Source organism: Antechinus flavipes, chromosome 5 (assembly GCF_016432865.1).
Source record: "Antechinus flavipes isolate AdamAnt ecotype Samford, QLD, Australia chromosome 5, AdamAnt_v2, whole genome shotgun sequence".
Classification (NCBI taxonomy): Eukaryota; Metazoa; Chordata; class Mammalia; order Dasyuromorphia; family Dasyuridae; genus Antechinus; species Antechinus flavipes.
Window position 1 is genome coordinate 105836285 of NC_067402.1, and position 14100 is coordinate 105850384.

A 14100-nucleotide genomic window follows, 5' to 3' on the forward strand; every position below is an offset into this window, starting at 1 on the left:
TCCTTGGAAAATAAAGATCATGCTACTTTGATTCAAAACCATTTCCATCCATTTTGGGAGGGTTATTACTGTCTGAAATATGGGTATATTTTTCAGCCTAATTTATTTTTATAGGTATAAAATATAGAAGTAAAAATTTTAAGATAAATACAGAAAAAGTAGCTACTTGTGATATAGAAGATAGCGTGCTAGACTCAGAAGCAGGATATGGATTAAAATCCTACCTTTGGTTCATACTAATTCTGTGACCTTGGACTTGATCTCTTTAAACCTTAATCACCTGATTTATAAAAAGAGGACTATAGTTTCACTTATCTCACTAAGTTGTGAGGGGCAAATGAGAGCACATGCAAAGCTCTTTGCAAACTTTAAAGTGTTGTATAAATGCTAGCTATCATAATTATCATATGGAAATGTCAAGTGGAAAGTTTGTCTATATTTGAATGGAGATAAAAAGCTAAATCTTTCCTGTTTGGCTCTTAGATCATTCAGTGAAGTTATTAAATATGGGAATAAGGATGTATTATAAAATCATTGACTCAGTAAAGAACATCAGAGCCTGAAGAATCTATTGTTAAATAAATTGAGGTCTAGGGAAATTTAAAAATTTGCCTAAGATCACTAGACTTAATCAACACATCCAACTGATTCAGAACAGCAAGCACTGCTACTTATTACATAAATGACATTAGGCAAGTCCTTTAACTTGACATGAGTGACAAAGCAGAAGCACTTGAAAAATAGTACAAAGGGATGTAAGGTAGTGCTGTGGATAGAATTCAGGGACTAAAGTCAGGAAGGTGTCAATCTGGCTTCAGATAGTAGCTGTATAACTCTAAGTCACTTACTTTGCCTCAGTTTCCTCATTTGTAAAAATGATCGAGAGATGGAAATTGTAAACCTTTCCAGTATGTTTGTCAAAAAAATCCCAAATGGGGTCATGAAGAGTTTGACATGACTGAATTGACTGAAAACTAGGAGTACAAAGATATCTGGAAGCAGATGAAAAGATAATCCATTCAGAGGGCATGCAAAGAAGTAAAAAGCACTTTTTCCAGAACAAGGGTGTGTGTGTGTGTGTGTGTGTGTGTTTGTGTGTGAATGTGTGTGTTTGTGTGTGTGTGTGTGTGAAAGAGAGAGAGAGAAAGAGAGAGAGAGAGAAGTATTATGCCTTTATTATCTTATTACATTCATAGTGTGCTTTCATGAGATCTAGATTCCTGTTTAATATTTAATTTGGGGCCCTCTTGCCTCTGGGGAGGAAGGGGAAAGCAGAGAGAAAGTCTATTCCAGGCACAAAATAGGGTAAATTTCCATCCCTGGAGGTCCAAAGGGGAAATGACAGAAGACTGAATAATCTTTAATGGGGTGTGGGATGCTCAGAATGGAGTAAGATACTACCAGTATGGAAAAGTACTGTAGCTTGCAGCCAAATTGGGAGGGCTTTCTATGTCAACCTATGGAGGTTGTAAGTTATTCAGAATCCAACAAAAGTCCCAGAAGTTTTTGAACAATGTAATGACAGTCAGAAATCTGCATTAGGAATATCACTTTTGGCAGCTATGTGAACAAGGATGGATAGGAAGAGAGAGGAACAATTGGGGATAGAAAGTCTAGACTATTATAATAGTTTAGGTAAGAACAGGCAAAAAATAATGAGGAGTTGGACTAGGATATTACTTCTGTGAGTGGAAAGGAAAAGGATAGATAATTTAGAATCAGAAACGGCAACTTTGCAACTGATAGGACATGAGAAATGAGGGGAGAGGAACAACCAAAGACTATAACACCTATTAAGAAGTAACTGATTTTCAAACCATTCTCCAATTGATAAATGGTCAAAGGATATGAACAGACAATTCTCAGACGAAGAAATTGAAACTATTTGTAGACATGAAAATATGCTCCAAATCATTATTAATCAGAGAAATGCAAATTAAGACAACTCTGAGATACCACTACATACCTGTCAGATTGGCTAGAATGACAGGGAAAGATAATGGGGAATGTTGGAGAGGATGTGGGAAAACAGGGACACTGATACATTGTTGGTGGAATTGTGAACACATCCAGCCATTCTGGCGAGCAATTTGGAACTATGCTCAAAAAGTTATCAAACTGTGCATACCCTTTGATCCAGCAGTGTTTCTACTGGGCTTATACCCCAAAGAGATACTAAAGAAAGGAAAGGGACCTGTATGTGCCAAAATGTTTGTGGCAGCCCTGTTTGTAGTGGCTAGAAGCTGGAAAATGAAAGGATGTCCATCAATTGGAGAATGGTTGAGTAAATTGTGGTATATGAATGTTATGGAATATTATTGTTCTGTAAGGAATGACCAGCAGGATGAATACAGAGAGGACTGGCGAGACTTACATGAACTGATGCTGAGTGAAATGAGCAGAACCAGGAGATCATTATATACCTCAACAACGATACTGTTTGAGGATGTATTCTGATGGAAGTGGATCTCTTCAATAAAGAGAGCCTTAATTGATTAAAGATGGACAGAAGCAGCTACACCCAGAGAAAGAACACTGGGAAATGAATATAAACTGCTTGCATTTTTGTTTCTTCCTGGGTTATTTATACCTTCTGAATTCAATTCTCCCTGTGCAACAAGAAAACTGTTTGGTTCTGCATACATATGCTGTATCTAGGATATACTGCAACCCATTCAACATGTAAAGGACTGCTTGCCATCTGGGGGAAGGGGTGGAGGGAGGGAGGGGAAAAATTGGAACAGAAGTGAATGCAAGGGATAATGCTGTAAAAAATTACCCTGGCATGTGTTCTATTAATAAAAAGTTATTTAAAAAAAAGAAGTAACTGATTTCAATTGAGATGTCCTAGACATAAGGTATTTGTGTTTATTTTAAAATGTGTCTGAATTATAAGTGTAGGAATAAACCTATGATTTGAAGACAAGGGAATTCTTCTATGAGGAAACTTCCTCCACTCTCAGCCTTGAAGCATTGTCTTAGACACTCAGAGATAAAGATAAATGTCTTGTCTAAGTATGTGCCAGCAGTGAGACCTGAGTTAATGTTTTCCTGGGTTTATCTGCCATAGGTAGTCTTTTTAAAATTTGCACCATGTCTGGAGTCAGGAGGACTCATCTTCCCAAGTTCAAATCTGACCTCAGACTCTTACTGGCTGTGTAACCCTGGGCAAATGACTCAATCTCGTTTGCCTCAATTTCCTCATCTGTAAAATGACCTGGAGGATGAAATGGCAAACCAATCCAGTATCTTTGCCAAGAAAACTCCAAATGGGGTCTTCAAGATGAGAGTGCAAATATTAATAATTAGTATTAGCTAATACATGGAGGCACCTAGGCATAGAGGGGGAAAAAAAAAAAAAACTAGCTTGGGAATCAAATAACATAGGTATTTTTCTGGACTATGCTACTAATCAGCTGTGTAATTTTGAACAAATCACAACCTCCCCATGTTTCATTTTCTTCATCTCAAAATGAAGGACCCCATCTATATGATTATCAAAATGCCTTCCAGCTCTGAGTTCTTAACCTAAAAAACTTTGAATTTGTCTCCTGCAGTATAAATTTTGGCAACATATTTCAGTACAATTGTTTTCCTTTATAATCCTTTGACTTTAAAAACATAATTTTGAGAAAGGATTTATAGGTTCACTTAACTGCAAATGAAACAAATAAACAAAAAAAGGTTAAGAACCTGATGTAGCTCCTAATTTCAAAATTTTCTTTAATGTAATTTTAGTAATTTATTAAAAAAGAAAAAAAAACTCAAGTGATCCTGAACTTATCTATGACCTCCCATTTACCCACAGTTGCAGAAAAATTAAGAGTGGTCCACTAGTCAGTCATAGATGGTATTGGATCATACTTCACTTAGGGGTGACTCCTAGAATTTCAAGCAAAGGCCCTATAAGAAAATAAATTACTTACAAAATGCTACTACTCTTGATATCCTTAACTGCTAAAATAATATTATGTCACAATTCTCTATCTTCTTGCTCTCTCCAGGTAATCTTTTCCATACCCCTGTATCTGGGCTGTCCATTCTTCAAGCCTCAATTGGAAAATCTAACAGTGTTTCCCCTGCTCAGTAATCTTTCACCCATTAACAATTTCAGTTTGGGAAATGTAGTTTCTTTCTTATGAGGAAGTTTTATAGCAGGCTAGACTGCAGAAAAAGTGTTAAAGAAATGGTTAAAAATAAGATACTCTAATCATAACAGCCTGTTCTTTCTTTGTTCTTAAGACTTTTTTTTTTTCCAGGAGAAGTTGTCTGGAGCAGAATACTGAGCAATTTAAATTTCCTCTTTATTGGGAAGAAATCTAAAGCTTCAGTTCTCATAGGAAATAGCATTAGTCAGAAGAAGAGAAATGAGCTTTGTGCTAGTTAATGTTTGCATAATGGTTGCCCTGGGGCAGTGTGCAACTTAAAAATAACCCTTCTTGCTTCCCATACCGAAGCTTGGCACTCAGAAATTATTCATGATTACATTTGCTGCTTGTCTCTTGGAGAACTGAGTCTGGGTGGGAGTACTCAAATAGAGATGATTAGGGATGCTTATACTGTATTCAAGACGCTCATAAGGCAAGGAGGGAGAATGGATGCATTTGGGGGCATTTGTAGTATGGAGGTATATCTCAGGCTTCAAAACTGTTACAGAAACAAATTTATAAAACTAAATAGAAGGTCATGCTTGAAGTTTCTCATGAAGACAGCTTTATGGCATCTCTGAGACCAATCTAACAAGAAGACTGAGCAACATGCATCTCAGTGAGGTGGAGATATTTTCTATAGAAAAGGAAATGTAAACTTCTTTTCATGGTTTTTAATCTAGGGATTACATTTGAAACAGAGAGAGAGAAAGAGAGAGAGAGAGAGAGAGAGAGAGAGAGAGAGAGAGAGAGAGAGAGAGTGTGTATGTGTGTTATATTTCCCTCTTGTGTTCATCCCAAAGTCTCTTGTGGATAAAAGATCCAGACATTACCAAAGAAAACAATGAATGTCATAGTTTTTCTTTTACCTTATGCCCTGAAATGTATACTAGTGTTTACCCTCAAACACTACATAGAGAAAAACTAAAAATCAAACACAAATAGTCTTAATGCCTTATAGGAAAGAGTCTAGTTATTTCTGTCATATATACATTTTCACAATACATTTCACAATGTAATGGTTTTCTCTAAGTACAAATGGAGAAAAATTAAAGGAAAGAAAAATAATCAAAAGGTATTCAACATCCAAACCTCCATTAAAAAAATTAAGATAATATCTTGGCAAGTCATTACAAAGAAATGCTCCTGCTTTTCTTTTTCACAGTCACACTGTTATTCTTATTACACACACACACACACACACACACACACACACACACACACAGAGTGATTTAACGTATGCAGACATTTCCTAATTTACTTTCCTCACAACAACTTTTTGAAGTAGAAGGTGTTATTCAAGACAAATTCAACAAACGAAAAAAAAAAACACATTTGTTTTCAAGTTGTTTATATTCTGTTAGGAATAGGAAGAAAATGAGACAGCAATTCTGCATATAAGATAATAAACAACTATCATTAACAACAATTAATAACAATAGTTCAAATTTATCTATCACTTACAAGTACTTAAGAAGCACTTGTCAAAAAAAAGATATTGTTAAAGGAAAAATGACTTTGACAGATGATTGGAGAAAAGATTTTAAGTAGAAATACCCACCAACCAACTATTACAGTAGTTCATGTGTGAGATGATAAAGCACCTGGATGATGACAGGGTCAGAGGAGAGAAGTGTGCATATAAAAGAAATGTTATAAAGATAGAATCAACAGCCCTTGTTGATAGATTGGATATGGGGACTGAGAGTGAGGGACAAACCAAAGCTGACATCTCAATTACAAGCCTGGGTAACTAGGAGTTGAAATGAAGACCCAGGACAGAACCCTGGGGGAGTCCACATTTAGAGAGCTTAATCCAGAAAAAAAGAGACTAAGGAACAGTTAGATATATAGGAAGAAAACTAGAATAGAGTAGTGTCATGGACACCTAGAAATATCAAAGGATAAGAATGTGATCAATTAGGCCAAAGACAGATAGGAAAGTCAAAAAGGATGCGGATTGTGATAATTTGACAATTAAAAAATCATTGGTAACTTTGAAGAGAACAATTTCAGTTGAATGTTGAAATTGGATCCCATACTATAAAGAGTTGAGAGATAAAGGGAAGGGAAGGTGAGGCATCAGTTGTTTCTCAGGCTAGGGATTATATTTGAAACAGGGAAAGAGTTCTATTTCTCTGTTATGTCATCTATCATGCAAGTCCCAGAGCCTCTTGGGGTTAAAAAGGAGCCAAAAGGCAATACATTGAGACATTACCAGAGAGGATAATGAATGTCACATTTTTTTTCTTTTACCTTATTCCCTGAAATGACTAATAGATTGTGTATACCCCCAAACATTGTATAGAGAAAAACTCAAATCAAACACAAATAGTCTTAATACCTATGGGAAGGAGCCTAGTTGTCTGTTTCTCTTTGTCACAGATACATCTTGAGTATAGCCTCAAAAAAATTGATATAGAATGGTATCTAACAGTATCTTTACTTGTAAAATGGGGATAAGATGAACAAGTTGACAGTGCAAAGCATTTTGTAAACCTTAGGAAACTATATAAATGCTAGTTACTACTATGACAAAGGTAACAATAACAACAACAACAACAACAGCAGCAACAACAACAACAACTACTACTACTATTACTATTACTTTTCCTTCTTCATCTCCTTTCTTCTTCATCATCTCCTTCTTTCTTCTTCATCTCCTCCTCCTCTTTCTTTCTTCTTCATTTTTTTCTCATTCTCTTCTTCTCCTAGTTCTACTACATTGGGCTTACCTTGCTGGATCTCTAGTTTTCTTCCCTTAGCTAAGGGAAATCATTTGATATTTTGATTCACAAGTCACTGAAATCCAAGACAAGCATAAATGGGAAAGCATGACAATGATAAACTCTAGGTATTAGTACATGAAGAGTATAAAGAAGGCAAATATAGGGATATAAAGTGCCATGGGAAGGTGCCTGGAAGGGATAAAAGCTAAGAATATGATATAAAAAACTAATCAGTTTCACAAATTTTGCCCATTTCTGTGGTTCTTCCACACATCTAACTCCTTTGTCTTACCTGCCCTACAGTTATATGTATTTCTGGAAAATGAGATCTCTATTCCTTGAAATATTTCAAAAGGAGGTCTTAGAACTAATAGGAAGTCTCTCTTTTGTCTCTTACAGCACTTGTACAGGCAGTCATAGCTGGAGATCTAATGAAGGTAAGAAATATTTTTTAAGAACTATAAACCAATACCATCCTCATCCTAAGCCACCAGGCTTCTGTCATGAGCAAGACCCATCTGCCATTTGCCTTCTTTGACTAAGTTTTTTGCATCTTAATAAAAAATATGGAGTGCTAAGATTAAAGATGGGCTGGGGGAGAGTATTGCCATAGCTCCCACATTTCTTATTGGCAGGGAAACTTAAGTAGCCTCCTTAATGCAATTACCTTGATCAATTAAAATAGATGGAGTGCCTGCAAAAAATAATAAACATCCAATCTAATCTCTAATCTCTGAATATGCTTGAGAGATTGAGATTTCTTTTTAGAAACTATCATGATGTGTTTTTGCAGGCACTACCCAAACAGCCCCTGAAACATAGTCCTCAGAGGGAAGATGGATAGTCTAGGATTATTTTAGCCTCATTTTTTTTGCAGGGGGGCGGGTGGGCAGCAAAGCTCTGAAAGACTTGTCTTCCCTCTTGTGGGAATAAAGTTGACACTTGGTGATTATGGTACAGGTAAATTTGCTTAAATGAAAAGGAAGCTTTTACTTCTGGCTTCAAGACAAAAGGTTTTTGGGTATAGGTTCATAAAAAGATAAGTTAAAAAAATACTTCTTTCCTCTTAGGAAAAGAGGGGAAAGACCATTAGGGCATAATGCTGTATAAATTATAATACAAGGTTGTTTTATCTGTTATTTTTATTTAACTGTTTTTCTTTGTTATAAGGGAGGATTCAACCAGGGAAGGATAATACATGCAGAAACTACAGTGATATAAAATCAAAAGGTAGCAATAATTTTTTTTAAGCTAGCAAGTAGATGTTAATCTACATTTTCATCAATTAGAAGAGATCTGGGTCTGCCACAGTATAAACTATGCTTCCTACTACTTTCCACTGTATAAGAAATGCATCATTTTCTCCCCTTTTCATTATTTACAAGCTGTTATGTGTGGGAGATCCAGTGGACAATGTGCCATCAGGCTGAAACACATATCAGAGCTTATCAGAAATGACAATTCTAATATACAATTATTTGAGTCTAGAAGGAAGAAAAAATAAATGACTTATGGAAAAAGACAGAGAAAACATCAGAGGACCAAGAATTGAAACAAATAAGTGAACATCACCATTGGAATACATCCTCAAATCTACACTGGATGCGTTTCATTCCATCCACATTCGGCTTGAACAATTCTAGGAACATACTTCTGAAACCTCAGATGAAAATTCTCCTCCTCCAAGGTGCCCTCCCTTAATATCTAAACAACCATGCAGAATTTTTCACTTTCTTCACTTAATGCTCTGTCTTTTCCAATTCTTTCCTTCCATTATTATAGTCATGAATTTATTTTTAAAGCCATCTCATCTTTACCATTAGTTATCATGATTCCTACCTTCAATGTAGGCCACAAAAAATTTGAATAACTAGGGGACTGGATTCAAAGTCAGGAAGATGTGGATCCGTGACTCTTTTAGAGTCACAATGACATAGGAGATAAATACAAAATTTGGAGTTAACAGAATCAGAACTGAGACACTTATTAATTTTGTGACTTTGAGAAAATCACTTAATCTCTTTGGAACTCAGTTTCCTCATCTAATTTTTTTGAAGGAGGAGATTAGACTCAGTTTCCTCAGAAGTCTCTTCTAATTTTCAATCTATGATTCTGTAAGTTCAGTCTCTGACACATATAAACTATATGACCACAGGCAAGATCCTTTGCCTTTCAGTAGCTCGGGCTTAAAAAAAGACATATAAGATATTAATCCTCATTGATAAAGGGAACCAGAAATTCTCTATATTTATGAAATTTTAGACTTGGGCATATATAAGAATGCTGTAAAATAAAAAGCTTGAAAGTATAGTTCCCCTTGCATATTTGAAAGGTGTAGTGCTCAGGACCTAGCAGCATACCTTGTGTATAGTAGGTGCTTAATAAATGTTTTTTCAATCAAATTAAATCAAGTTTAGAAATAGACTTTAAGGAATGTTTTTATTGTGTTAAATTAAGGTACAAATATGTTCTTTTTAAAAAGCAGAGTGCCATTTTTTTCTTTTGATTATTTTTATTCAATTATATTTTTATTTATAGGTCCATTATCTCCTTTCCACCTAATCCCCACCATCATTGAGAAAGCTAGATAAATAAAATGTGTTACAAGCACAAATAATCAAAAAAAGCAAATTCCTTCATTGGCCATGTTAAAAAAAAAGGGGGGGGAATTTCATTCTGTACTCCAAGTCCATCACCTATCTATCAGGAAGTTGTTAGGAAGCTATTTTTTAAAAGGTAAATTTAGAACCAGCTAAAAGTTCTAAAGCTAAATGGTGGAGATATTAGAGTGGTCTGCCATTTCCTTTTCTAATTCATTTTACAGAGGAGTAACTAAAGTAAATAGGGTAAAGTGACTTGCTCAGGGTCACACAGCTTGTCTGAAGCTGGATTTGAAGTCAGGAAGATGAGTTTTCCTGATTTCCAAATCAGTGTTCTATCCATTTCATCATATATATAAATATATGTGTGAATGTAGGTATAATAGTTATATTCACCTTTCTCTGTGTAATCAAAATATGCTAATAGTATCTGGAACTTGCCAGAAGTCTTAGAAAAAAGCAAAGGGATAATGGCTTTCTCTTTTTCTTCTCTTTCCTTGCTTTGCTCCATATTTTCTTCTTATTTCTTTTATTCTTTAGTGAACATCTCTTTCAGTGATTCCAATGTGCATGCTGTCCTTCCTATAATTAGATTAGGCAGCTAGTGTAATAGTGGATAGAGTTCTGGATTTAAGTGTTAAGAAAAATTGAATAAAATCTTCTCTTAGATAATGTCTAGCTGTGTGACACTGACCAAATCCTTTAACTTCTCAGAGATTTAGCTTCTTTAATCTATCAAATAAAGCTAATGATAACAACTCTCTCATAGGGATGGTTAGAACATGGACTTATATTCACGGAGATATGAGTTAAAATATCAGGGACTTATCAGTATGTGTGACCTTGGTTAAAACACTTAATTTCTGTTTGCTACAATATCTTCATTATGAGGATCAAATGAGATAGTATTTGTAAAGAGCCATTTAAACCTTAAAGTATTGCAAAAGATTAGTTCTAATTGTTATATACACAATTGAACACAAATGGTCTTTTCAAACACAGGTTCAAAATGGAATCTACTTTCTATTATCCCAAACCTGCCACTCCTCCCATCATCCCTTACTAATTTGATGTCAATTTGATGTGAAAATATCTGATGTTCTTTTACTTTTCCCTCTCCCTCACCTCACTCCACATCCTAAGCTAACAAATCCTATCCATTCTACCTCCACAGTATCTCTGAGACATCTATACATACATACATACATATATATATGTATATATATACATATATATATGTATACCTTTATAACTGTTCATATAGCAACCATTGTAATTCAAGGATTAATCATTCCTGAGGTAGAGTACCTTGTCTCTCTCTGCCTTTTGTCTGTCCTCCTCTCTATTCTATCATTTACATAACAGTCTAAATAGTCTACCTAAGGCATATCTGAGCAGACTGTCCATAAGTCAAAAATCTTTAGCTGTTATCTAGTATAAACTGCTTAGACAGTCATTTAATTGCATTCATAATCTAGTTCCAATATGGTTTGTGTTTCTTATTTTCTCTTATTGCCTTTGATGTATTTTATATAGTCAGTTAATAAACTTTTATTTCTTACCTATTATGTCCCAGGCACTGGGCTAAGTGCTAGAGATACAAATAATAGATAGATAGATAGATAGATCTATATCTGTAGACCTACATATAAAAAAAGATAGTCTCTGCCCTCAAGAAGCATACAATCTAAGGAGGGAAGAAACTGCACAAAAGGAAGCTGAAAAATGTGTGTGGAGAGCTTCCAGGGAAGGTATCCTTTTTAGGGTCATGGCAGAGGAGTTAGAGAAGCCCTCAAATGGTACAGCCATAGAGATGTTCCAAGCTGAGCTTCCTCCAATACAAACTGTATTGGAACTACATTGTGGAATAAAATGCTCATAAAAACTGTCCTATTAGCTCTCCAAACTGAATAACACCTCCTCATTCCCTCTCTCCTTCTTTCCTCTCCTTCTTTCCTCTCTCTCTTTCCTTCCTCTCTTTCCTTCCTCTCCCTTCCTTTCCTTCCTTCCTTCCTTCCTTCCTTCCTTCCTTCCTTCCTTCTTTCCTTCCTTCCTTCCTTTCTTCCTTTCTTCCTTCCTTCCTTCCTTCCTTCCCTCTCTCTCCCTCCCCCCCACTTCCTCACATTTTCCTGTTACACCACTTTCTCTGTATTTCTTCTTTGTACTATATCACAGTCTATCTTTTATCATTAATAATGCCCTACTTTCCATGGTCTGCATGGAGCCTTTGGAATTCATGGCCCCAGTCTCCAATCAGAGAGACAGGGGCCAGTGAAGGAGGGGAGTTCAAAGGCTGATGAAATTATACAGGTTGATGAGGTATCAATCAAACATATGTAGCCAGGCTGTTTCTCCATCTCATCCAGTTGCCTACTCTTAGCTCTGTGCAGTAGTGCAGGTCCATTTCATAACAAAAACATCATGTCACCACCTCTTGAATCGTTTGCCTTTAGGGATTAGTCCAGTAGCATATGCTCATAAAAACTGTCCTATTAGCTCTCCAAACTGAATAACACCTCCTCATTCCCTCTCTCCTTCTTTCCTCTCCTTCTTTCCTCTCTCTCTTTCCTTCCTCTCCTTTCCTTTCCTTCCTTTCTTCCTTCCTTCCTTCCTTCCTTCCTTCCTTCCTTCCTTCCTTCCTTCCTTCCTTCCTTCCTTCCTTCCTTCCTTCCTTCCTTCCTTCCTTCCTTCCTTCCCTCTCTCTCCCTCCCCCCCACTTCCTCACATTTTCCTGTTACACCACTTTCTCTGTATTTCTTCTTTGTACTATATCACAGTCTATCTTTTATCATTAATGTTTGCAAACTTACATGTCCTCCTAATTGTGAACTTCTTAAAGGTGAAGGTGGTTTAATTTTTTCATTTTTCTATTCCTAGTGCCTATCATAATGCCTTACAGCTAATAAATAGGTTATTAAAAAGGTATTAATTGAATTGAATTGAAATATGAGCATACTCTTAAAGTTTAATTTATTCTTGCTTTGGGTAATTGTAATGACCGTGTATTTAAAATCAGCCGGAGTCAGGAATTCAGGTTAAGGGAAAAATCTTCAATATTTATTGAAGTGAAGAGGTGAATAAAGATTGCGATAGCAAATATGGGCAGCTGCGACAGGAAGCCAGCTAAGAGAGAGAGAGACGCAAGCCGAGCCGACCGTGGCAATGGCAATCCCAAAAGTCTCTCCTCCCCTTCCTTTTCCACTCCCCTGCCTCCACCCACCAAAATCGTCATTTCCTATACAACACATCAGGACTTGCACAAAGAGTGGGTGGGGGCCATTCTTTCTCCAAGCTTATATATTAATAGAGTATGGTCCAATTACTATTTAGCCTCATGTGCTTGGGATCTCAGTGCATCAACTCAAGCCTCAGCCCATTACAGGTAATACATGTCCAGTACATACACCACTGTAAGGACGTTCCCCCAATAGATTGTAAGCTCCTTGAGGGCAGGGGCTTTTGTTTGTGTTTTTATCTTTGTATTCTCAGCTCCTAACACGCACCTTTCACGTAATACAAACTGTATTGGAACTACATTGTGGAAAAATACAAAACTTGCCCTACTTTTCATGGTCTGCATATTTATAGGATATATTAATTTTGCATGAGAACATAAGAAATATCTTCCTGAGTTAACCTGAGGGCTCAACCAGCCTTGTATTCATTTATTCTATTTCCAATTGAGATCTCATGGGGCAGCCCATAGTTACCGTTTTTGGTGTGATATTAAGCTCAGATCTGTGCCACTCTTTCTCCCTAACCTATAATATCTTTTGCTTCTTCATATTAGCCTAGTCTGTAATATCATCAATGAATTATTATCTTTATTAAATATGTGAGTATGTGTGTGTCTGCATTATATATAGCTTCTCTGGATAAAAGAATTATGTGTGTTTACTATCTAATAATGGATGAGGCAGAACCTAAAATTCCCTTTTCCAAACTTCAAAAAGGATTCCCTAACTCTAGTAATCTAATTTTATAAATGTGAGTTTGTTTGCTGTTTCTACATTCTTCCTTATTAGATTGTGTCATCATATTCCCATTTACATTTCTCATCTTTCTAGATTTATATTTCAGATATGATTTTATTGTATTTTCAAAAAGTCTACTTTCATACAGAAGTTACTCCATCCACTGAAGGAAACCTTCATAGCATTTAGTATTCTAGTTATTGGTATAGCTGGGACATATAACAATATATTCATTTGCCTTTGGCTTCTCATTCATCTTATAGGCAGCTAAATAATAATAACATAATGATAATAATAATTCACATTTACTCCTTTGAGTTTTGCAAATAATTTTATACATTATCACTTTCGATCTTTACAATAACCCTATGAGATAGACACTATTATTATTCCCATTACTTCCTCTGAGGCAAGTGAGGTTCAAGGTGCAGACTAAGTTACTTGCCTAGGTTCACACAGCTAGTAAGAGTCCGAGGCAGCATATGATAGTAGACCTTCACGGCCAATTTTTTTTGGCCAAGAAAACAAAAGTCTCTTACATTATCTTGCCTCCCACTAACCTCATTAATGTTGAATAACTTTTTTATGAAGGAAATGCTCCTGGACCTGGAATCCAAGAGTTCTTTCCACTACAACACTATGTTGACTT

General features: G+C 35.9%; 1 protein-coding gene across 2 annotated transcripts in view; it reads left to right on the forward strand.

Annotated features, from left to right (window-relative positions):
- DGKI (diacylglycerol kinase iota) overlaps positions 1–14100 on the forward strand; it is a 565471-nt gene that overhangs the window by 520518 nt on the left and 30853 nt on the right. For both annotated transcript variants that reach the window (XM_051961507.1, XM_051961508.1), the window contains one exon: positions 7277–7314. In XM_051961507.1, coding sequence (XP_051817467.1) covers positions 7277–7314 — 38 coding nt within the window. The remainder of the gene's footprint in view (positions 1–7276; positions 7315–14100) is intronic.